The sequence below is a fragment of the Pipistrellus kuhlii genome, unplaced genomic scaffold (assembly GCF_014108245.1).
Source record: "Pipistrellus kuhlii isolate mPipKuh1 unplaced genomic scaffold, mPipKuh1.p scaffold_m20_p_1, whole genome shotgun sequence".
Classification (NCBI taxonomy): domain Eukaryota; kingdom Metazoa; phylum Chordata; class Mammalia; order Chiroptera; family Vespertilionidae; genus Pipistrellus; species Pipistrellus kuhlii.
Window position 1 is genome coordinate 85,854,323 of NW_023425404.1, and position 23,312 is coordinate 85,877,634.

General features: G+C 37.7%; 1 protein-coding gene across 4 annotated transcripts in view; it reads right to left on the reverse strand.

Moving 5' to 3' along the window:
- Positions 1-23,312, reverse strand: part of CUL2 (cullin 2) — a 124,028-nt gene that overhangs the window by 68,399 nt on the left and 32,317 nt on the right. For 3 of the 4 annotated variants that reach the window (XM_045586344.1, XM_036454432.2, XM_045586347.1), the window contains exons 2-4: positions 11,488-11,628; positions 3,007-3,109; positions 585-679 (exon numbers count right to left, since the gene is read on the reverse strand). In XM_045586344.1, coding sequence (XP_045442300.1) covers positions 585-679; positions 3,007-3,109; positions 11,488-11,606 — 317 coding nt within the window. In that variant the 5' untranslated portion in view covers positions 11,607-11,628. The remainder of the gene's footprint in view (positions 1-584; positions 680-3,006; positions 3,110-11,487; positions 11,629-23,312) is intronic. The other variant, XM_045586353.1, reaches the window with a different exon arrangement.

Genomic DNA, 23,312 nt, shown 5'->3' on the forward strand with positions numbered 1-23,312 from the left:
GGACTGACAATTCTCAGGGGGAAGAGGGTCTGAGGGGTGCGGGAATAGATTGGACAAAAATCTTACACCTATGGATGAAGACAGTGGCAGGGGGTAAGGGCATGGGGTAGGGTGGTGTGGGGAATCAGGTGGAGGGAAGCTATGGGGGGAGGGGGGGAGAGGAACACCTGTAATAATCTGAACAATAAAGATTATATTTTTTTTTAAAAAGAAAAGAAAATCTTTCTTACCTTTTGTAACAGTCAGAAAAAGGCAAATACCATATGATCTCAATAATATGTGGAATTTAATGAACAAAGTAGAAGCAGAGTCAGCGGGGACAGGGGAGTGGGTACTGGATGAAAGGTGAAGGGATTAGCCAAAAAGCATATGTGCATAACCTATAGACACAGACAGCAGTGATAAGAGTCAGAGGGAAGAGGGGTGAGGATTGTGGAGGTAGGCAAAGGGAGGGAAAATGGGGTATCTATAATAGTGTCAACAATAAAAATAAAGTTAAAAAATAAAAATATCTTTAAAAACACTTCAATTATAAATGCAAGCAATACTGTTGAAATTGTCATAGAGCTTAAAAGAATACTTACCTATACAAGCAGTCCATATAGTCTGCACCCTTGCTATATTCCTCCCAATACCTATGATACATAACAAGTACTTGCTCTTCAGATTCCAGAACTCTCTAGACAAAGAAGAAAAATTTTTCACTTGGAAAGCACTAATCACTTTCATTTGTAAGCTATAAAATTTGTCAAAAGTTAGTATTTTAAAGTAACAGACATAATTTAAACATTATAAATTACATTTATAAATTCCATTCTAAGAAACAACTAGAAAAACATGTGAGTCTTAGATATGAAAGTGAAGCATCATACTGGAGAGTAACTGTTTCATTCTCTAAGATAAAAGGACAAGTGTAATGATTTGAAATTTTCTTTGGACTAGAATATATTAAGATCAGTTCATATAGAATACAATTCTATTGTCATGTTTCTATGTGTTTCCTCAAATCTATAACATGTGATCAACCTGCTAGTATATAAGTAAATCAGACTGATATATCATTACTTCAAATTATTCACTTTTGTGAATAAGAATATTTATGAAAATTGATACTTTTTCCACATACCCCAAGCAAGATTTTTTATTTTATTTACTTAAGAGAAAATGCTATTTTTTGAAAAAGTGAAAATCAAACTTAAATCTGAGGTTCAATATTTTAAAGTTACCTTTCTAATAAAAAATAGAAGTCTACACAAAGCAAAAATATACATTATAGTAATCATTAAATCAAATTACATGTGTATTAGTATGTACCAAAAGAGATTTATTTTAATAAACATATACGGAAACTATTAACAATGATTAATTCTGGAGTTATGTATGGTGATGTTTACTTTCTTCTTTATTGCTTATCTGTATATCCTAAATTATTTGTAATGGTAATATAATACTTTAGTAATTTAAAAAGTTCCCTCCCCGAATCAAATCAAATTTTTTTCTCAGCCCTAGCTGGTTTGGCTTAGTTGATAGAGCGTCAGCCTGTGGACTGAAGGATCCTGGGTTTAATTCCAGTCAAGGGCACATGCCTGGGTTGTGGGCTCAATCCCCCAGGTGGGGGACGTGCAAGAGGCAGCCTATCAATGATTCTCTCATCATTGATGTTTCCATCTCTCTCTCCCTCCCCTTCATCTCTGAAATCAATAAAGATATATTTAATTTTCTTTTCTTCTCAGAGGTGAAACTGATTTTGTTGGCTATATTAACAATTTACTTTATCATCTACACATTAGCCAACTTCTTTTTTTGTCACTGGATATGAGAACATATAGTGTATAACTATTATAAACTATCATAAAACTACTTCAAAATACAATTTTTAACCATACCACTATTATGCATGACATTATCATTAAGAAACTGGATTAAAAGTATATGAGAACAAGATCTACTATTTTTGTAACTTCTCCATAAATCTAAAATTACTTCACAGTTTTTTTTAAATCACTTACAACCTATGCTAAAATATAAAATTACAAAATTAATAACTGCCTTAAACAATTATCAATTATGCTCACCCTAGCAGAACTTTAATTTTAAAACTAACTTAACATAGGAAATATTTTAAGACTGATTTGAAGTACTTGTGATCAACATCGCTTTCATGAACTAGTAAATGTACATATTAAGAACCACTGATTCTGCCATATACAAAAGAAAATAGAGCATATCCTCTGAATGTTTTAAAGGAAACTATCATATGATCAATCAACTGGACTTTACTTATGAGTTATTTACACTTTGAAAACTATCTGTTCTAAGGGTTAGGCATTAGACTGTGTTATTTTATCTCCATTTTATAAACTTAAAGTAGGTTATGTGAGTTGTCCATGGTCACACAGCTACTAAAAGGTGAGAGTCAAGTTACTAGCTCAGATAATAAATGACCTCACTCAACGCCTGAACAAGATCAGTAGGCAAGTCAGACACTGCAAATTTATTTTTGCACAGAACAAGTCTGTGATGTTATTCTTATATACATGATATACTAACCTAATAAATTGGTCAGAAAAAAATTCAATCATGCTTTTAAATTTACCGGTTCTCTTTTTAATTTTAGGTTTTTGTAAGACTTTAAACAGGATATGAAGAGGCAGCTAACAAGTTGACAGATAATAATAAAGACAGATATACCAAGAGGTGGGAAGCAACAATAAGAGAAAATTTGATCCTTCCCAGAGAACATAGGAACACATTTTAAAAGTGAATAAACCCTCCTCTTTCACTTACTACTTACATAATCTTGAGCAACTACACTAATTTCCCTTGTGGGAAAAGCACAGTTCTTGACAAATAGATCTTAAATATATATAACTAGAAAAAATGCCATTTAGGAAACAAAACAAATAAACCTTAATTTGATCTTAGTTCTGCAGTGCAAAACAGTGAACTAAGCAAATAACTATGCAACTATAAACATATTTATATCATGTATGTATCATTCCTTACCTTGTGCAAATGCCGTACGTGATTTTCCAAAAAAATCTTAGTTTCTGTATAAAGTCTTTCTCCAAGAGGTTCAGGATAGGCCACACATAAAGCATAGATATCTCTAGTTAAACTGTTAAGGTTTTCACATTTATTGGAAATATTCTTTACAACAAATGAGATTTATTTAACTCAAGCTTCACACATTTTTGTGGTTTAAGATTATACAGACATAGATAAAGAACAAAAGGGAAATTATGACCATGCTTACTTAAAAGCATTAGAAGATATGTTCATTTACTCATTCAACAAATATTTATTGAGGATTATTTGATGGTAAAGAAAACTGTTCCTCTCAGAGAAATTAAAATTCAGAGGGGCAGCTACAAAATACGGTTTATGTAAAAAAGGACATAAACATAATACCAACAAAGGGCTATAGAATATCACAAGCGGCAGATATGGACTCAAGCAATTTTGAAAATCGAGTTACAAAAATTACTCACTTGATATATTTTCCCAACCATAGTATCCATCAGAATATTCTACAGCCTATCTGCTGTCCTTTAACATTTAATCTATTAGAAGAATTATAGTATGATCAGCAATATCAATTAAGTTTTTGAACACCCACTAAGTACTTTGCTAGGTATCACAGGTCATATGCTGTACAGAGTTCTTTATCAAGAGTCAGAGAAAATGATTTTTGGCTTGAGGCATTTACTAGCCAGTGATCTTGGCCAAGTCTCTTAACCTCTCCAGGCTATTTCCTCATCTCTAAGATAAAGATAACATTACGTAGGACATCTCTATAGATTCTTATAAGACCCAAGTAAATTCATCTATGTAAAAGCACCAAATGTGGAAAAAACACACTTGAAGCAATCTGAAACCAGCCTAATTAGAGATGCAGATAAAATCTGAAAATAAGGTTATGTGGGATGGAGTCAAGTATTTCTATTGAACATAGAATCAGGAAATATGACAAAATAAAAATGTGTACTTTAAAAATATACCAGAGATAAAATGTAGGTTCTTCCCATCTATAATCCCCATAACATCCTGTATAAGAGAGGAATATGCTAATTACCATGTAACAGATCACAGATCTGCAGGAGGGTGGGGCAGTGAACTACAAGCTGGAGGTGGAGCTACAGGAGAGGCAGGGCAATATACTACGTATAGGGTCGGCGGGGTGGGGGGGGGGGTGAGGGCGGTTTACAGGAGGGCAGGGCAGCACGTGGAGAGCTTCAGGAGGGTGGAAGCGAGCTACTGGCACATGGATTCATGGACAGAGCTACTAGTTTATATATTCTTCTTCTATAAAACTTATTTTTATACAGTAAAAATTATTTATAGCTTTGTTATCCACACTATCCTATTCTTAATCATCTCTATATTCCCAGCCTCCTGGCAGAGTTCATGGCATGTAACAGACACTTAGTCAATGCTTTGTGATGCAAAGGAATTAGGAATCAAATCACACATGTTCTGCCTATTAACCTAGTATCATTACTCTGGAAAGAGCAAGCAGTCTTCCTCACATGGAAGTCTGGTAGATATCAGTCAGACTTTCCCATGTTCCTTTTACTAATTAATATTAGTAAAAAATAAACTATCTTCATGTATATATGTATATATTTCTTCAATATTATTTTATTAAATAAAAGTATTTTCTTTTTTAAAGGTTTTGATTTTAGAGAGAGGGAGGGACATTGATTTGCTGTTCCATTTGTTTATACATTCATTAGTTGATTCTTATATGTGCCCTGACCAGCAATCGAACCTGCAACCTTGCCATATCAGGACAATGCTCTAAGCCAGTGGTCACCAACCTTCAGATCCCACGGACCACCAGTTAGCAACTGTTGCTCCAAAGGTTTCCTTAAACCAGTGGTCACCAACCTTTCAGACCTCATGGACCATCGGTGATCCACGGACTACTGGCTAGCCACCACTACTCTAAGCAACTGACCTACCTACTAGGGCTAAAATTTTCTGTATATTAAAAAAAGTGAACCAAAAATATCCATAAAGTGTAACATCACTGTGCCAGATTTTTTCATAAATTCATGCACAGGTAGGGTCCCTAGCAGCTGCTGGCCACTGGCTGGAGCCTTCCCCCCTCCCCTCCCTCCCGCACCGCTGCCTGTCACCACTGCCCCCTCGTGATCAGCGCATATCTAACTCCCGATAGGTCTAACACCTGCCTGTGGGGACAATTTGCCTTTTATTATATAGGATATGTACATATATACACAAATAGGAAACTACTACAATTGTTTTAAATCAACTCAGATAAAATAATGAAAAGATTATCTAAGTAAAATACTATATAAGATCAGCAATAACATATCAAAATATTAACCTATATTACAAAGAAAGTAGAGATCTGAATATACACCACCTAAGTACCGGTAAGAATTTATCTGGACACAAAGTCTATAGAAAATTAATAATAATGGTTTGGTGGATGGGAGACGAAACAGGCATCAATAAAGGAGCTTCAAAAAAAGGTACTATATGAGCTCTGGATCCTACTTGGATTCCCCCTAGGTTTCAGCTACAAACTCCTTTTATTTAAAAAAAGTTCTAGTTTGCCAAAACCGGTTTGGCTCCGTGGATAGAGCATTGGCCTGCAGAATGAAAGGTCCTGGGTTCGATTCCGGTGAAGGGCATGTACCTTGGTTGTGGGCACATCCCCAGTGGGGGGTGTGCAAGAGGCAGCTGATCCATGATTCTCTCTCATCGATGTTTCTAACTCTCTATCCCTCTCTCTTCCTCTCTGTAAAAAAATCAATAAAATATATATTTTTTTAAAAAGTTCTAGTTCACTACATAATTTAAATCTCTAAAAGTTTTGTTGTGTTTGTCCTAACAGAGTTATACTCGATCTCCATTACTCATCACTCACTACCCTAGTAAAATCAAATACAAAAGAGCTGTTTGAATTAAATGTATTAGGTGTAGGATAGTAGTTAAGGTTAGTAACTGAGAGGGAACAAGAAGTTTTTGAGGGTGCTAAGAGTGTTTTATTTATTGCCCTGGTCTGGTCACTCCGTTGGTTGGAACATCATCTGGTACAACAAAAAAGGTGTAATTCCTGGTCAAGGCACATGCCTAGGTTGTGGGTTCGACTATGAGGCGGGTATGTACAAAAGGCAACCAATCAATGTTTCTCTCTCATTCATATATATTCTCTCTCTCTCTCTCTCTCTCTCTCTCTCTCTCTCTCCCATCAATAAACATATCCTCTGGTAAGGATATTTTTTAAAGTGTTCTAGTTATTGAATACACAAGTACGTTCACTTTGTGAAAATTCATTTGTATTCCTCATGTGTGTTTTTAAGATTAAATTCAGCCAGAATTTAGATCAATAACCCTTTTAGTAAAAATGTGATTTATTTAATATTATTAAGTTCTAAATACCTACTTACAGAATTTTCATCCAAAATATTTGCTTCACCCATTTTTTCCTTAAGCTATATGCACTTATTTCTACAATACACAACTTACTCAATACTAAAAAATTAAAATGATTCAATACCAGCCCAGCTAGCATGGCTCAGTGGTTGAGCATCAACCCATGAACCAAGAGGTTACTGGTTTGATTCCCTGTTAGGGCACATGCCCGGGCTTTAGACTCAGTCACCAGTGGGGATGTGCATGGATGTCATGTCTATCCTCCCTTCCTCTCCCTCTTAAATCAATAAAAACCTATTAAAAAATAAAATTATTCAATTCCATAAATTCACCATATGATAATTATGGGCTCAAATGGTTTCTCAATATATCTATTGCATGTACATGTACACGAAATTGACTATAAGAATTCACAACATAGGGCTTACCTTTTTTTTCTGCAGGGGAGGCAATTTAGGGCTACTTTCCCTTTTCATTACAAATATAAGTGAGAATGTATTCATATATTTTAAAAAATATTTTTATTGATTTAAGAAAGAGGAAGGAAGGGAAGAAAGAGGGAGAGAGAGAGATGAATCGGCTGCCTCTTGCACTCACTCTGAGAGGGGATCAAACCCGCCACCTTCTGGTGTATGATACGATGCTCCAATATTTTAATGGACTCACCTGTTTTTGTTTGTTTGTTTAGTTTTTTTTTTTTCAATATATTTCATTGATTTTTTTCACAGAGAGGAAGAGAGAGGGATAGATAGCCAGAAACATTGATGAGAGAGAAACATTAATAAGCTGCCTCCTGCACACCCCTCACTGGGGATGTGCCCACAACCAATGTACATGCTCCTGGCCGGAATCAAACCTAAGAACCTTCAACCTGCAAGCCGATGCTCTATCCACCGAGCTAAACCAGTTTTGGCTGGACTCACCTTTTTAACGACATTTTTAAATTAATATTTCACTCATCTCAGTTAACCATTTTTTTAATTTTATTCAACTGCCTAAAATATATTCCTAAATATGTTCTTTTTCTCTAACTTATTCAAATATTCAATGGATATGTTTAGGCCTTAGGAAAAACAACCCAAGAAGAGCATTTTTCAAGACACTTTAAAAGACACTTTAAAAATGATGGGGCTGTGGAGGCAGCCAATCCACATTGATGTTTCTTTTTCATGGATGTTTCTATCTCCCTCTCCCTTCCTCTCTCTAAAAAAGGAAGAAAAAAAAATCAATAAAAGCATATTTTAAAAGTCAAAAAGCGAGAAATATCTGGAGGTCAGATTTAAACATTCAGTTCCCCAAAGTTATCTTTTCCTTAAATCTTTCTTCAGGAATATAAAAATTCCTGTTTGTGAACTTTTCACTTAAAAATTCTCAGTCAAAAACAAAATTGTTCCAGAGCAAAAGCTCTGAACTGTTACAACCACAATAGTGTTGGCCAGCAGCAAAATTATTTAATTCATTTTTCTCCATTAAAAGGTGCTTCCTATATTTGGACTTAATTTTGAGTTTTAACTCTATTAATCCTAGTGTGTAGTGGGTCACAATGAGTTTTGAAATGGTGATAAAAGTAAAAATTATCTTAACATTGAAAATAATAAGACAACAAACAAAAAATTTTTTTATTTATAATGAAGAGATGTTTGACATTTCTAAAGAATAAAATGCCACATTTAAAAATGAATATGTAAAAATCATTAATTAGCCAAAACCGGTTTGGCTCAGTGGATAGAGCATCGGCCTGCTGACTGAAAGGTCCCGGGTTCAATTCCTATCAAGGCCATGTACCTTGGTTGTGGGCACATCCCCAGTAGGGAGCGTGGCGTGCAAGAGGCAGTTGATCGATGACTCTCATCGATGTTTCTAACTATCTCTCTCCCTACCTCTCTGTAAAAAAATCAATAAAATATATTTTTTTAAAATATATAAAATAAAAACCATTAACTAGAATCAGCATCAACATCAGATATTGGTTTGATTTAATTTAGAAACATAGAATAAAAGTATTGCTGGTGCACCAACCAGAGATGACTACAGAGAAAAGCTTTCCTAACTTCGATTGGCAGTCAAGCTTCCTTAAATGCCAACTGCAAGCCTTGGGCATTTTTACCCCAACATTCTATCCTACAATACCAGTAAGTCATCTTACCCATTTTGGGCCACAATATTCTTAACTGCAAAACTGGACTAATAATGCATATTTTATAAGGTCATTTGTAAAAATTTAACTGAACAACTAATTGAAAAAAATGACAAATGTATATAGTACAATTCTATTTATATAAAGTTCAAAACACAGAAAGAATTAACCAATATTGTTTAAGGTTGTGTATATAGGTAGTTATACTGTGACATGTGGTGATGTGGAGTTGATGGATGCTGGCAGTGTTCTAGTTCTTAACCAACCTGGGTGGTGATTATACAGGTGCTATAATTATTTATTGAACTCTACATGTATATCTTACAAGCTTTTCCACATATGTATTATATTTCACACACCCCCAAGTACTAATACATATGGCAGTACACAGTTTTCAAGGAGCATTTTTCATCTTCAAAATATATTAAAGTTTTATGGCATTTAAAATTCTACTTAAGGTCAGAAATCAATCATATATTCTTGGGCAAAATAACAGGGAAATGGAGGAAATTCTACTTTGGGACAATTAGTAACACAGCCCTTTATTTTCTTAATTACAAATTAAAGTGAGAGATTACTTTTAATTTATTGTTTTTGTAGATTTTTTTTATTATTATTTTAAGGGGAGCAGGAGAAAAATCCATGATCAAGTCAAGAATAACTAGTCCATCTTAGATGTACCAAACAATAAACATCTTAAAAATAATAACTGACTTTCCAGGTATGTCAGCTATTTCAAAACCATTTACAAACCAACCAATTAAGCTCTATATTCTGTACAATAATGAAGAACACATCTATTCTTTTCTATCTTATATTCATTTTCCATATTTTTTTGTAATCAACAATTTCTTCTCTCTCTGCTCATTATTTTAGTTCAAATAGCCTTAAAAGTACCCATCCTTTAGCCCCATGAGATTGCTAGAGAGGCAGCATAGAGCCTGAAAAAACTCTGAACCTCCATACACATTCTGAATACTTCTCACCTCGCTTTTTTTCAGAAAGAATCTCTGATCCTAGAGTGTCCATCCAGTCCTCAAGTCCTCCTTCAGGACCCTAGGATACTGCCAAACTATTTGGACCCAAAACCCAGGCCTCTACCCTGCCCCCCTTTTCACCCTGAGATGTGACACATGTGGTTATTTCCTGTGGTAAAAGACTGAAGTGGCACAGGAGTCTGACAGTATACATATTTCAATGTACATATGTTATCCCCATGTTTACCCCACTATGGTCCCTGGCAAACACTAGGCAGTGTTGTTAAGACTGCTGTCCACAACAACTCTGTCCATAACCTATAGCAAAGGATTCCCAGAGATCCCTTAACCTGTCAAATCCCAAGAAGCTAAAGTATTTTAATATTTGGGTTTTTTTTTCTTGGTGCCAGAGTTTATACCCAAAGTGCTAGGTTTGCAGTGTGGCTCTTATATACACGATACTATTTAAATTACATTTTATTATACAAATAAATATACTTATTATATAAGTAATCATATACTGTACACATTAATACTTTTTTTTTTTTAAGATTGCCATCATGTATAATAGAAATGCAGGACACCAGGTTTTAGAATGGGAAACCTCATATTTGTTTCTTCATACGCAACTCCAAATTCACAGATATAGACAGCCCAATAAAAAAAAACACATGGTGCCCTACCCAGTTTGGCTCAGTGGATAGAGCATCAGCCTGCAGATTGAGGGGCCAAGGTATCTTGGTTGTAGGCACATCCCCAGTAGGAAATATACAGAAGACAGCTGAATCGATGTTTCTGTCTCATCAATGTTTCTAACTCACTCTCCCTCTCCCTTCTTCTCTGTAAAAAATCAATAAAATATATTTAAAATAAAACAAAACATGTTTCTGTCTCAGTCCCTCCCCTCAGATATCTATAGGACTTAGTCCCTCACTTTGTTCCAGCCAATCCTCAATTATCATCCTCCTCAAAAAGGCCTTCTTTGATATCCCTTCCAAAAGAGCCATTCATGTATGTACTTCAACCATTCTCCACACCACTGTTGTGTTGTTGAGTTGGCTTTCTACCACCCCATGAATGAGTGATATCCCCCACTCAGCTCCTGCAGACTCAAGCGTGTGGCTTCTTTTATGGAATCAATCCAACTCATTTTTGTCTTTCCCTTTTCCTGCTGGCTTTTACTTTTCCCAGCATTATTAGCTTTCCCAAAGAACCCTGCCTGCTCATGAAATGTCTGACATAGGACAGTTTCATTTTTTTCATTTTTACCTCCAGAGATGTTTCAGGCTTAATTTGCTCTTGGACTCACTTGTCTTTCTTCCAATTCAGGTTTCTATAGAGCTATCCTCCAACACCATATTTCAAATGAATCCATTTTTTTCCTATCAGCCTTCTTCACTGCCAGCTTTTGCATCAGTACACAATAATTGGAAACACAAGGGTAGATGATCTTAGCCTTGTCTCTAATGACACATTTTTGCTCTTGGTGATCTTTCCGAATTCTCTCATTGCTACCCTTCTGAGTCTAGCCTTCTCTTCATTTCTTGGCTAGTCTCCTTTGGAATTGATGGCCCTTATCCTGCTTTACTTTCTCCACAGTATTTATCACTCCCTGTTAGAAGCACTGGCATTAGATTTTTTAATATGTTTATTGTTTGTTTCACTTAGTAGAGTGAACAGAAAGTAGTTTATTTTATTCACAAATGAATCCCCTAAAGTAAAACCTGACATATAAGTTGATTGAAAGGATATCAAAGATTAATGACTGCCACATATAGGTGATGAACTTGGAAATGTATACAGTAATACAAGAACACTGGAATATTCTCCCATTTATGTTTGAACCTGTTCTCACTTTTGAACAAGTGCATCAATTTTAGAACATTTATCATGATAATTGATATATTTATCAATATAATATCATTATCAATAGAAGACCATGTATCAATGTCACTGAAAGGATACGAGAAGCGATCATTCCATGTTGCTCTTTCAACATATTCCAACATGACAACAGCTTTGATTGTCGTTAAAAGTTTGTTCCATGTTTCATCAAAATCTACTACTCTTGGTTTCAAAGACATTGTGCAAGTTTAGTGTTGAAATCTGTTAATTATAAATAATAGTAATGTAGCATGAGTTCCATAAGATCAGTTATTTATTTTTAAATCACTGCATAATTAAATAGCATGATAGATTAGAGGGGTGAGAACAGAAACTGGCACACAGTAAAATCACAATAAACATTGACTATTACCTTCTTATGACTACCTAGACAAGGAATTCCACAGAATATTTGCATTTTTTACAATGGAAAAGCTTTTAGTACAAATTATTTATAATCAGGATTTAGAAGCATTATTTAATGTGTTAAAGCTAAGAAGTTGTAACTCAGTTAGCCAAAGGCCATCTACCACCATGAGAAATATGCAAGAGACACTTAATAAAAAGGTTTTGGCCGAAAATCCTTAAAAGCTGGAAAATGAGGTGGTATGCAGGGGACCAGGAGAACACATAAGAAAACGGAAGGTTTTATCTTCCCGAGCATCAGTTTAGGTAAAATATCAGGAAGGAAATGAAAATGTATAGTAAAACAAACCAAGATGAATTCTAGAGCAGAATGTATAATTCACATGAATCGTTAAGGTAGGGGTTCTCAACCTTTCTAATGCAACGACCCTTTAATACAGTTCCTCATGTGGTGGTGACCCATAACCATAAAATTATTTTCATTGCTACTTCATAACTGTAATTTTGCTACTGTTATGAAGTAGCAACGAAAATACACAGGCTGAGAACCGCTAGGAGGGTCGCTTAAGACCATCAGAAAACACACATATTTACATTACAATTCATACCAGTAGCAAAATTAGTTATGGAGTAATGAAAATAATTTTATGGCTGGGGGTCACCACAACTTGCAGAACTGTATTAAAGGGTCATGGCATCAGAAAGGTTAAAAACTACTATATTAAAATAAAGATTTCAAAAAAAGAGCAGGGCCCTAGCTGATCTGACTCAGTGGATAGAGAGTCGGCCTACGAACTCTGAAGGGTCGCAGGTTCAATTCCGGTCAAGGGCGGACTCGATTCCCAGTGGGGGACATGCAATAGGCAACCAATCAATGATTCTCTGTCATCATTGATATTTCTCTCTCTCTCTTCCTCTCCCTTCCTCTGAAATCAATAAAAATATATTTAAAAAAGAAAAACGAAAAAGAAGGGTTGCTCCTTCTCAGATTCTCATGATATTCCAGCCCCACTACACTAATAAACAGCACAACTCTGGCTTGGAACCCTTGACTCAGGTGAACTTCACCAGCCTAATCGTGAACTAAAAGATTCCTTTTGCCTAGCAGACAAGCTGTATTCTAGGAGTTAGCTGGTTTCTAAAGCAAAAAAGATTATAGAAACTTGCTTCAAAAGCTAGATTCAAATCTTTCTCAATATCATATGAGAACAGAATTAAAAGAGAAACCTCTTAAAGTTAAATTTAAGTGCACAAGAGAATAACTGCTGGTACTAAGAAAAACGTATTTATTTTTTCCTTATTACTGAGGATTGTGAAACACCAAACTAGTCTGGAGCCAGGCCAAACAAGGAAGGTACATCTATTCTCTAGTCTCCCACTGTGGCAAAAAAAAAAAGGCTAGGAAAATAATGGGGTTTGGGAGGGGACAGAAAGAGAAAGAGAAAAGGAGGCAAGGAAGGAAAATAGGTCAAGGTGGTCATAAGTCCTTCTTATGTTTCTGACTTGTAAAGAAAAGGACTCAAAAGGAGTCCAAGAAATAGACTTCAAGAAAGAGAAAGAGGAAGAAACAAAGATGGCGGCATAGGTAAAACACCTATACTGTTGCCTCGCACAACAATTTCAAAACTGCAACAGGAAGACAGAGTGGACATCGTCCAGAACCACCGGAAAGCTGGCTGAGTGGAAATTCTACAATTAGAAGGAAAGATAAAAGGCCACTGAGACACATCCTCCTGGGAGCACTGCTCTCACGTCTCTACACCTAACAGCACCAGGCATATATTTTTCAGGAACCCAAGATGGCAGCGTAGATAAACACACATAAACTGCGGCTGTGCACAACAATTTCAAAACTACAACTAAAAGACAAAATATTTATCACCCAGAGCCACGGGATGGCAGGCTTAGTGGAAGTTCTACAACCAGATAGAAAGAGAGAGGAATATTCAGTACACAAATGCTAAAAAACTGAGGTACGGGGGTGCGCACTATATGGGCTGATGGCGGATCCCGGCTGTCAGTAGGCATTGCTATCTTCAACCAGAAAGGGAGAAGCTAGAGACCGAAATTCCTACGGAAACAAACTGGACTGTCTGCCATCAGATAGGAAAGTGAGGGTGACTGGCTTGCAGAGCGGCACAGAGGAATAATTGTTTGCTGTGCTGGGGCGCAAGACGTGGGGATGTGGTTGGAGGTGCGGGATGGCTGACTAGTAGCCATTGCTGTTTGCCACTCCCTAACATAGTAACACCCTAAGACTGCACAATCTACAAACACACCCAAGCCCAAAGCATATGAATAGCTTTTGCATACGAATAGCCTTCTCTATCTCTGCTAACTTGCTGCTAACTTGCAAACTGGTGCAGACAGCTCCATAATGTACAAATCCCAAGCAGGGAGGAGAGGACTGCAGTTCTTGCTGTAGCTCCTACAGGGTGGCCTCAGACAGTAGCTGACCTGCACCTCATTGGAGATCCAGAAGCCAGGGAACATAGTGGTCACTGTGAGACACAGATTTCAACTCCTCCCATCAATAACTGCCACATTCAAGAGGCAGACTCAGTATACACCAAAGCCCCTCTGAAACAAGTCCTGCATCATAAGCATGTCTCCAGCGCAGCAGTTCTTCCATTATAGACACAGCAGATCCCCACAGCCAATTGGCCTGGAGAACAATTCCTCCCAGGGTACCAAGAGCAATCAAGGCTTAACTACACCAAGACTTTGCACTCAGCCCACAAAGGGGTGTACCAAAAACAACCACCTCTGGTGACTGGGGAGGCTGAGCTACTGGCCCCTGTGGATCACCTACCACACAAAGCCACTCCATCAACATGGGGAAGCAGCCAAAATGCAGAGAAACAGAGGCATGTTGTGAAAGGGGACAATGAAGGAAAGCAAACTACAGGACGATATAGAGTCCAGGACCACATTTATAAGGTTACTCAAGAATCTTCTAAAAACTGCTGAGAAACTTGATGAGAACTTCAAGGACTTTAATGAGAATGTATAAAAAAAAAAAAAAAAAAAAAAAAAAAAAAAGGAAAAGGAAAAGGAAAAGGACCAGTCAGAAATTAACCATACACTGTCTGAAATAAAGAATTTACAGAAACTCAACTGTTGATCAACATACTCCAAGAGTCAAACCAAAGATCTGGAATACAAGGAAACAAAAAAAACACCCAACCAGGAAAACAAAAAGAAAAAAGAATCCAAAAATACAAAGATAACGTAAAGAGCCTCTGGGACAGCTTTAAGCATACCAACATCCATATTTTTGAGGTGCCAGAAGAAGAGAGAGAACAAAATATTGAAAACCTATTAGAATAAATAATGGCAGAAAACTTTCCCCACCTGGTGAAAGAAACAGACTTATAAGTCCAGGAAGCACACAGAACCCCAAATAAGAGGATTCCAAAGAGGACCACACCAAGACATATCATAATTAAAATGCCAAGGGAAAAAGACAAAGAGAGAATCTTGAAAGCAGCAAGAGAAAAACAGTTAGTTAGCTACAAGGGCGTACCCATATGACCGTCAGCTGATTTCTCAACAGAGATTATGCAGGCCAGAAGGGAGTGGCAAGAAATAGTCCAAGTGATGAACAGCAAGAACCTACAACCAAGATTGCTCTACTCAGCAAAGGTATCAATGAAGGTCAAAGAGCTTCACAAACAAGAAAAAGTTAAAGGAGTTCATCACCACCAAACCAGGATTACATGAAATGCTGAAGGATATTCTTTAAGAAGAGGAAGAAGAAGAAAAAGATAAAGATAAAGATAATAATTATGAACAACAAAAAGATATCAAATATATACCTACCAACAAGTGAATCTACTGTAAAAATCAAGTGAATAAAAAGTTTGATGAACAGAATGGACTGGTGAATATAATGGAATCAGGGACATAGAAAGGGAGTGGACTGATGATTCTCAGGGGGAAGGGGGTTTGAAGTGTGTGGGAAGAGATGAGATAAAAGTCTTACACCTATGGATAAAGACTGTAGTGGGGGGTAAGGGCATGGGGTGGGGTGGGGAATCTGGTGGAGGGGAGCTATGGGGGGGAAAAATTAAAAAGAGAAACACCTATAATAATCTAATAATCTGAACAATAAAGATTTATTTTAAAAAAAATAATAATAATATAAAAAGGACCCTGAGACTCAGAGGAGCTGTGGAGGACACAGTTGCGGAAACCCACGTGTATAGAAAGGGCAGGTGGCTGAATACATGATTGGCTTATTTGCAGCTCTCAGAGAGGGGCAGGCAGCAAGCACAGGCTAGCTTTCTTGTTCAGGAGGAAAACAAAACCTCCTGACTGCAATGAAATCCAGTTCCGAGAGAGACTTTAAATATTCACTCATTTGGGGAGAAACTGGACTGTCTGGCAATGGGCAAAACTCAGGGCAGATTTCTCTGAGAGGTGCGTGCAGCCATTTCCACGGGACATTGAGAAACAGGGGCCTCATAAGGCGGGGCTGAGAGGAAACCAAGGATGTCTGCTCAGCTCTTAGACTTCACCCCATCCAAGGGTAGCACAGAAGCTCTCCCAGTGGAGACACAGCTGATCCGCACAGCCAATTGGCCTTGAGGTCAACTCCCCACAGTGATACTAACAACAATCTAGGCTTAACTACAAGACTGCACACACAGTCCACAAAGGTGCACACCAAGAGTATCCACCTCAGGTAACTGAGGAGGCTGAGCCATTGGGCCTTGCTAGGACATCTAGCACACAAAGCCACTCCATCAACTCAGGGAAGCAGCCAAAATGTGGAGACAAAGAAACAGGTCACAAATGAAGGTAATAGAAAAAAGTAAACGACTAGATATATAGTTAAAAACCATGGTTAAAAGGTTTTTCAAGAATTTCCTAGAAATGGCCAATAAATTTAATGAGACTCTCAAAGATATGAGAAAGGATCAACTAGAAATTAAACATACACTGACAGAAAAAGAAAAAAAAAAAAAATGTATACAGCTGAAACCGGTTTGGCTCAGTAGATAGTGTCGGCCTGCGGACTGAAGGGTCCCAGGTTGGATTCTGGTCAAGGGCATGTGCATTGGTTGTGGGCACATCCCCAGTGGGGGGCATGCAGGAGGCAGCTGATTGGTGATTCTTTCTCATCGATGTTTCTAACTCTTTATCTCTCTCCCTTCCTCTTTGTAAAACATCAATGAAATATATATTTTTTAAATAAATAGAAAATATTATAGAGACGCAACAGCAGACTAGAGGAACGCAAGAATCAAGTCAAAGATTTGGAATACAAAGAAACAAAAAACACCCAACTGGAAAAGGAAAAGGAAAAAAAATCCAAAAAGTTGAAAATAGTGTAAGAAGCCTCTGGGACAACTTCAAGCATACCAACATCAAAATTATGGGGATGCTAGAAGAAGAGAGAGAGCAAGATACTGAAAACCTATTTGAAGAAATAGTAACTGAAAATGTCACCCACCTGGTGAAAGAAACAGACTTACAAGTCCAGGAAGCGCACAGAAACCCAAACAAAAGGAATCCAAAGAGGACCACACCAACACAGTATAATTAAAATGCCAAGGGCAAAAGACAAAGAGAGAATCTTGAAAGTAGCAAGAGAAAAACAGTTAGTTACCTACAAGGGAGCACCTATATGACTGTCAGCTGATTTCTCAACAGAAACTATGCAGGCCAGAAGAGAGTGGCAAGAAATAGTCAAAGTGATGAACAGCAAGAACCTACAACCAAGATTACTCTACCCAGCAAAGCTATCATTCAGAATTTAAGGTTGGATAAAGAGCTTCACAGATAAGAAAAAGTTAAAGGAGTTCATCACCACCAAACCAATATTATATGAACTGCTGAAAGGTATTGTTTAAGAAGAGGAAGAAGAGCCGAAACCGGATTGGCTCAATGGATAGAGCATCGGCTTGGGGACCGAAAGGTCCCGGGTTCGATTCCAGTCAAGGGCATGTACCTTGGTTGCGGGCATATCCCCAGTAGGGGGTATGCAAGAGGCAGCTGATGGATGACTCTCTCTCATTGATGTTTCTAACTCTCTATCTCTCTCCCTTCCTCTCTGTACAAAACCAATAAAATATATTTTTTTAAAAAAGAGGAAGAAGAAGAAAAGAGTAAAGATAAAAATTATGAACAACAAATACATACCTACCAACAAGTGAATGAAAAACTAAGGGAATAAAAAAATCTGATGAACAGAATAAACTGGTGAATATAATAGAATGAAGGGCATAGAAAGGGAGTGGACTGACAATTCTTGGGGGAAAGAGAAAGTGGGAGGTGTGGGAAGAGACTGGACAAAAAGCGTACACCTATGGATGAGGACAGTTAAGGGGAAGTAAGGGCAGAGGGTGGGATAGCAAGCTGGTGGAGGGGAGCTATGGGGAGAAAAAAGAGAAACAATTGTAATAATTTGAACAATAAAGATTTATTAAATTAAAAAAAAATTTTTTTTAAAGAGAAAGAATAGGAACCAGAGAAAAACCAAACAAAAATCCAAAAGAGGATGTGCCACAATTCATCAATGCTTTCCTCAACCTACCAAAGACTTCATCTCCTGGCCTTAAATTTCCTGTACTAACTAGAATAAATTAGTCATCATTTACTAGTTACTCTTTGTGTGTGTGTTGAGTGTTGTGGAAGGGACAGGAACCCTGGAGAGAAAACCTAAAGCCCTATCAGAGAAGTAAGCTTAATTCCTTCTAATCCTTATTTACCATATCCTATCCAACTGTGTTTCTGAATATTTCTTAACTCCATCCTTTACTATGTAACTCTGCGTATGCTCTGGGATCAAGCTCTTAGCAGCTCTAGTTTGTATTGTATCTTTCATTCATAAAAGAAAGAACTGTTAATATTTATATAGTGTTTAATATGAGCCAAGCACTATTCTAAGTGCTTTATATAAACTCATTTTATCTGATTAGGTAGGTTCTGCTGTTCTTTATATTTCCTAGATAAGAAAATTAAGTGGTTTAGAAATATGCTCAAGGTCACAGAGTCATTTAATGGTGGCATCAAGATTCAGAACTGTGCAGGAGCCCAAGCTCTCAAACTGCTATATGCAAACTATACTGCCTTACTAACATTTTTAGGGAATACTTAGATATTTGCCAGGTACTGTTCTAGGATCAATAAACACAGTTTTGACCTTCAAAAAAATTAGAATATCAGAATAGGCACTCAAAGACCAAAATAACCTACCTAAACCAAAAAGTTGAGAATGTTATCATTTTTTTAATAATTTCCACTATGCACAGCATTCAGTTTAATGTCCACATGGCACACCAAACTTCCATTTGACCCTACTTATACTAAAGCACCTCTCCAGCTTCTTCTTATGAGAAACTCTTCAACAATATAATCAGTAACTTGTGCTTAGAGGTCAGTGAACCGATTCACACACCCTGCCTTTACCTTTGTTTTCTACACCTAAAATTCTTCTGTTTCCTACTTCCATCTTCCCCCATTCAACTAACTCTTACTAACATTAAAGCCTTAGTCCAGGGGATCCAAGATGGGCAGCGTAGGAAAACACACCTAAACTGCTGCCATGCACAACAATTTCAAAACTATAACTAGCCAAAACCAGTTTGGCTCAGTGGATAGAGCATCGGCCTGCAGACTGAAAGGACCCAGGTTCGATTCCTGTCAAGGGCATGTACATTGATTGCGGGCACATCCCCAGTGGGGGACGTGCAAGAGGCAGCTGATTGATGATTCTCATTGATGTTTCTAACTATCCCTCTCCCTTCCTCTCTGTGAAAAATCAAAAGTACAACTAAAAGACAAAACGTCTATCACCCAGAACCATGGGAAAGCTGGCTGGGTGGAAGCTCTACAACTAGACTGAAAGAGAAAGGAGCATTCAGGGCACAAGTGCTCAAAAACTGAGGTACGAGGGCACGCACGATACGGGCTGACGGCAGATCCTGGCTAGCAGAGGGCGTTGCTTTCTTCAACCGGAGACAGACAAGCTCCCAATCTCTCTGAAATCCAGTTTCTGGAGAGAAGCTGGACTGCCTGCCATCGGGTTGGAAAGTGAGGGTGGCTTGCTTGCAGAGCTGCGAGCAAGAATAATTGTTTGCTGTGCGGGGGCACTAGAAACAGGGAGACGCAGGGACATGGTGAGAGAGGTAGAGATGGCTGAGGACATCACTGTTAGCTACGCCTTAACCTAAGACACACTGAGACTCCGCCCCACACAATCTACAAACACACCCAAGCTCCAAGCAATGACTTTTGCATATGAATGGCCTTCTCTAGTACATTTTAACCTAGGAAACTTGCAACCTTGTGCAGACAGCTCCAAAGCCTCCAAGCTCTAAGGAGGGAGGACTGTGGCTCTTGCTATAGCTCCTGCAGAGTTGCCTCAGACAGTAGTTGAACTGCACTCCATTGGAGATCCAGAAGCCAGTGTTCCTAGTGGTCAGTTTCAACTCCTCACACCCATAAGTGACATATTCGGAAGACGGAGTCAGTGAGCACCAAAGCCCCACTGAAACAAGGCGCATCTCCAGCGCAGCAGTTCTTACTTTATAGACACTGTGGGTCCTCACAGCCAATTGGCCTGGAGATCAATTCCTTCCAGTGTACCAAGAACAATCAAGGCTTAATTACACCAAGACTCTGCACTCAACCCACAAAGGGGTGTAACAAGAGCAACCATCTCAGGTGACTGGGGAAGCTGAGCTACTGGCCCCTATAGGACACATATAATACCACACAAAGCCACTCAGTCAACACAGGGAGGCAGCCAAAATGCAGAGACACAGAAGCATGTCACAAATGGGAGAGATGGAGGAAAGTAAACAACTGGACGACACAGAGTTCAGAATCACATTTATAAGGTTACTCAAAAATCTTCTAAAAACTGCTGAGAAACTTGATAAGTCCTCCAAGAAGCTTAGTGAGACCTTCAAGGACCTAAATAAGAATGCAAAAAAAAAAAAAAAAAAAAAAAGGAAAAGAACCAGTCAGAAATTAAGCATTCACTGTCTAAAATAAAGAATTACAGAAATTCAACTGTCAATCAACATACTCCAAGTGTCAAACCAAAGACCTGGAATATGAGGAAGCAAAAAACACCCAACCAGAGAGACAGAAAGAAAGAATCCAAAAATGTGAGAATAGTGTAAGGAGCCTCTAAGACGGCTTTAAGCGTACCAACATCCACATTTTTGTGGTGGCAGAAGAAGAGAGCAAGATACTGAAAACCTATTTGAGGAAATAGTAACTGAAAACGGCACCCACCTGGTGAAAGAAACAGACTTACAAGTCCAGGAAGCGCACAGAACCCCAAACAAGAGGATTCCAAAGAGGACCACACCAAGACATATAATTAAAATGTCAAGGGCAAAAGACAAAGAGAGAATCTTGAAAGCAGCAAGAGAAAAACAGATAGTTACCTACAAGGGAGTACCCATATGACTGTCAGCTGATTTCTCAACAGAGATTATACAGGCCAGAAGGGAGTGGCAAGAAATAGTCCAAGTGATGAACAGCAAGAACCTACAACCAAGATTACTCTACCCAGCAAAGCTACCATCCAGAATTGAAGGTCAGATAAAGAGCTTCAGAGACAAGAAAAAGTTAAAGGAGTTCATCACCACCAAACCAGGATTACACGAAATGCTGAAGGATATTCTTTAAGAAGAGAAGAAAAAGGTAAAGATAAAAATTATGAACAACAAAAAGACATCAAATACATACCTACCAACAAGTGAATAAAAAAAATCTGAAGAACAAAATGGACTGGTGAATATAACAGAATCAGGGACATAGAAAGGAGTGGACTAACAATTCTCGGGGAGAAGGGGGTCTGAAGGGTACAAGAAGAGACTGGACAAAAATCTTACACCTATGGATGAATACAGTGGCGGGGGTAAGGGCATGGGGTGGGGTGGGGAATCAGGTGGAAGGGAGCTATGGGGGGGTGGGGGAAGAGGAACACCTGTAATAATCTGAACAATAAAGATCTATTATATCATAAATAAATATTTGTACACATGAAAAAAAAAAAAAAAAGCCTTGGTCCAATGCATCTGTTTTTAAACCTAAACTGAGTCCACTTAAGCTTGATAAGGTATTTTACATATGAAATGAGAACTCTATGCTTACCTCTACTATAAGTATCTGAACGTTTCTTAAGGATAGGGACTATTTTATAACTGTATACCAAAAAGTTGGCAATGTCCAATTCATATTATTTTGCCCCCCTTATAAAAATGGGATATTATACACACTGCTTAAAATCATTTTAATTGTTGCAGAGATTGTCTTTTAGCCTTATCAAGTTTTGACAGAATCACTATCACAGACTTCTCTGCAGAGACCAGCAGATTTATGATAGAATGGATTCAAGTATAGTGATAACCAATTCTTAGATGAATGATACATATGGAAATCAAGATGAGAGAAGCACAAGCCCAGTGAAACACATTAAAAACTAACAAACCACCCTAGCCAGTTTGGCTCAGTGAATAGTCGGCCTACAGATTGAAGGATCCTGGTTTGATTCCAGTCAAGGGCACATGCCCGGTTTGCAGGTTAGATCCCTGCAGTAGGGGGCATGCAGGAGCCAGATGATCAATGATTCTTATCACTAATGTTTCTCTCTCTCTCTCTTCCTTCCTTTCTGGAATCAACAAAAATATATTTTCAAAAGCTAATATACCGCCCTAACTGGTTTGGCTCAGTGAGTGGATAGAGCGTCGGCCTTCGGACTGAAAGGTCCCAGGTTCAATTCTGGTCAAGGGCATGCACCTTGGTTGCGGGCACATCTCCAGTAGGTGAAAGAAACATCTATTAGCTGCCTCCTGCACATGTGCAGGAGGCAGCTAATAGATGTTTCTTTCTCATCGATGTTTCTGACTCTCTTTCCCTCTGCCTTCCTCTCTGTAAAAAAATCAATAAAAAATATTTTTTAAAGCTAATAAACCAATAACAGAAAGTATGCTGAAATTGCTTGCCCAATAAGAAAGCACATACAATAAAAAAATGTAAGTTCTTTCATTTTAATAAATTGTTTAAGTGATAATTTATTCATGGAGAATTTATGTAAGGATGTGAAAGAGAAAGGCTAGAGAAAAAGCCATGACCACTGCACTATTCTTCTCTGCCTCTCAAGCTGTCAGACAACTCATAAAAATATGAGTCTTATTCATTCCTAGACCTAACTAGGGACATCATGGTCCTATCCCTGATGTCTTGTCAGGACCACTTCCATCCACTTTCAGTTAAATTATGTCCCACTGAGTGTCTGGCAAAGTTCAAATCTCGAATTATCATAATCTCCTCTAGCTTTCTTCTGAGTCTTGCAATATTGGTTTTTTAACTCTTTGGCACATAGATACTGTGCCTAAAAATAAATCATAGGTTATAAATATTTTTAAAAGGCAAAATAAAAATTCATGTTTAATTACGTTTTCAGATGGCAATATTAACTATATTTTAAACTTTTTCCTTTATTTGAAAACAATGTGTAGATTAGATTTTTCTCACTAGAGCTCCATCTCTAAACTATCAATAGTAAATTAAAT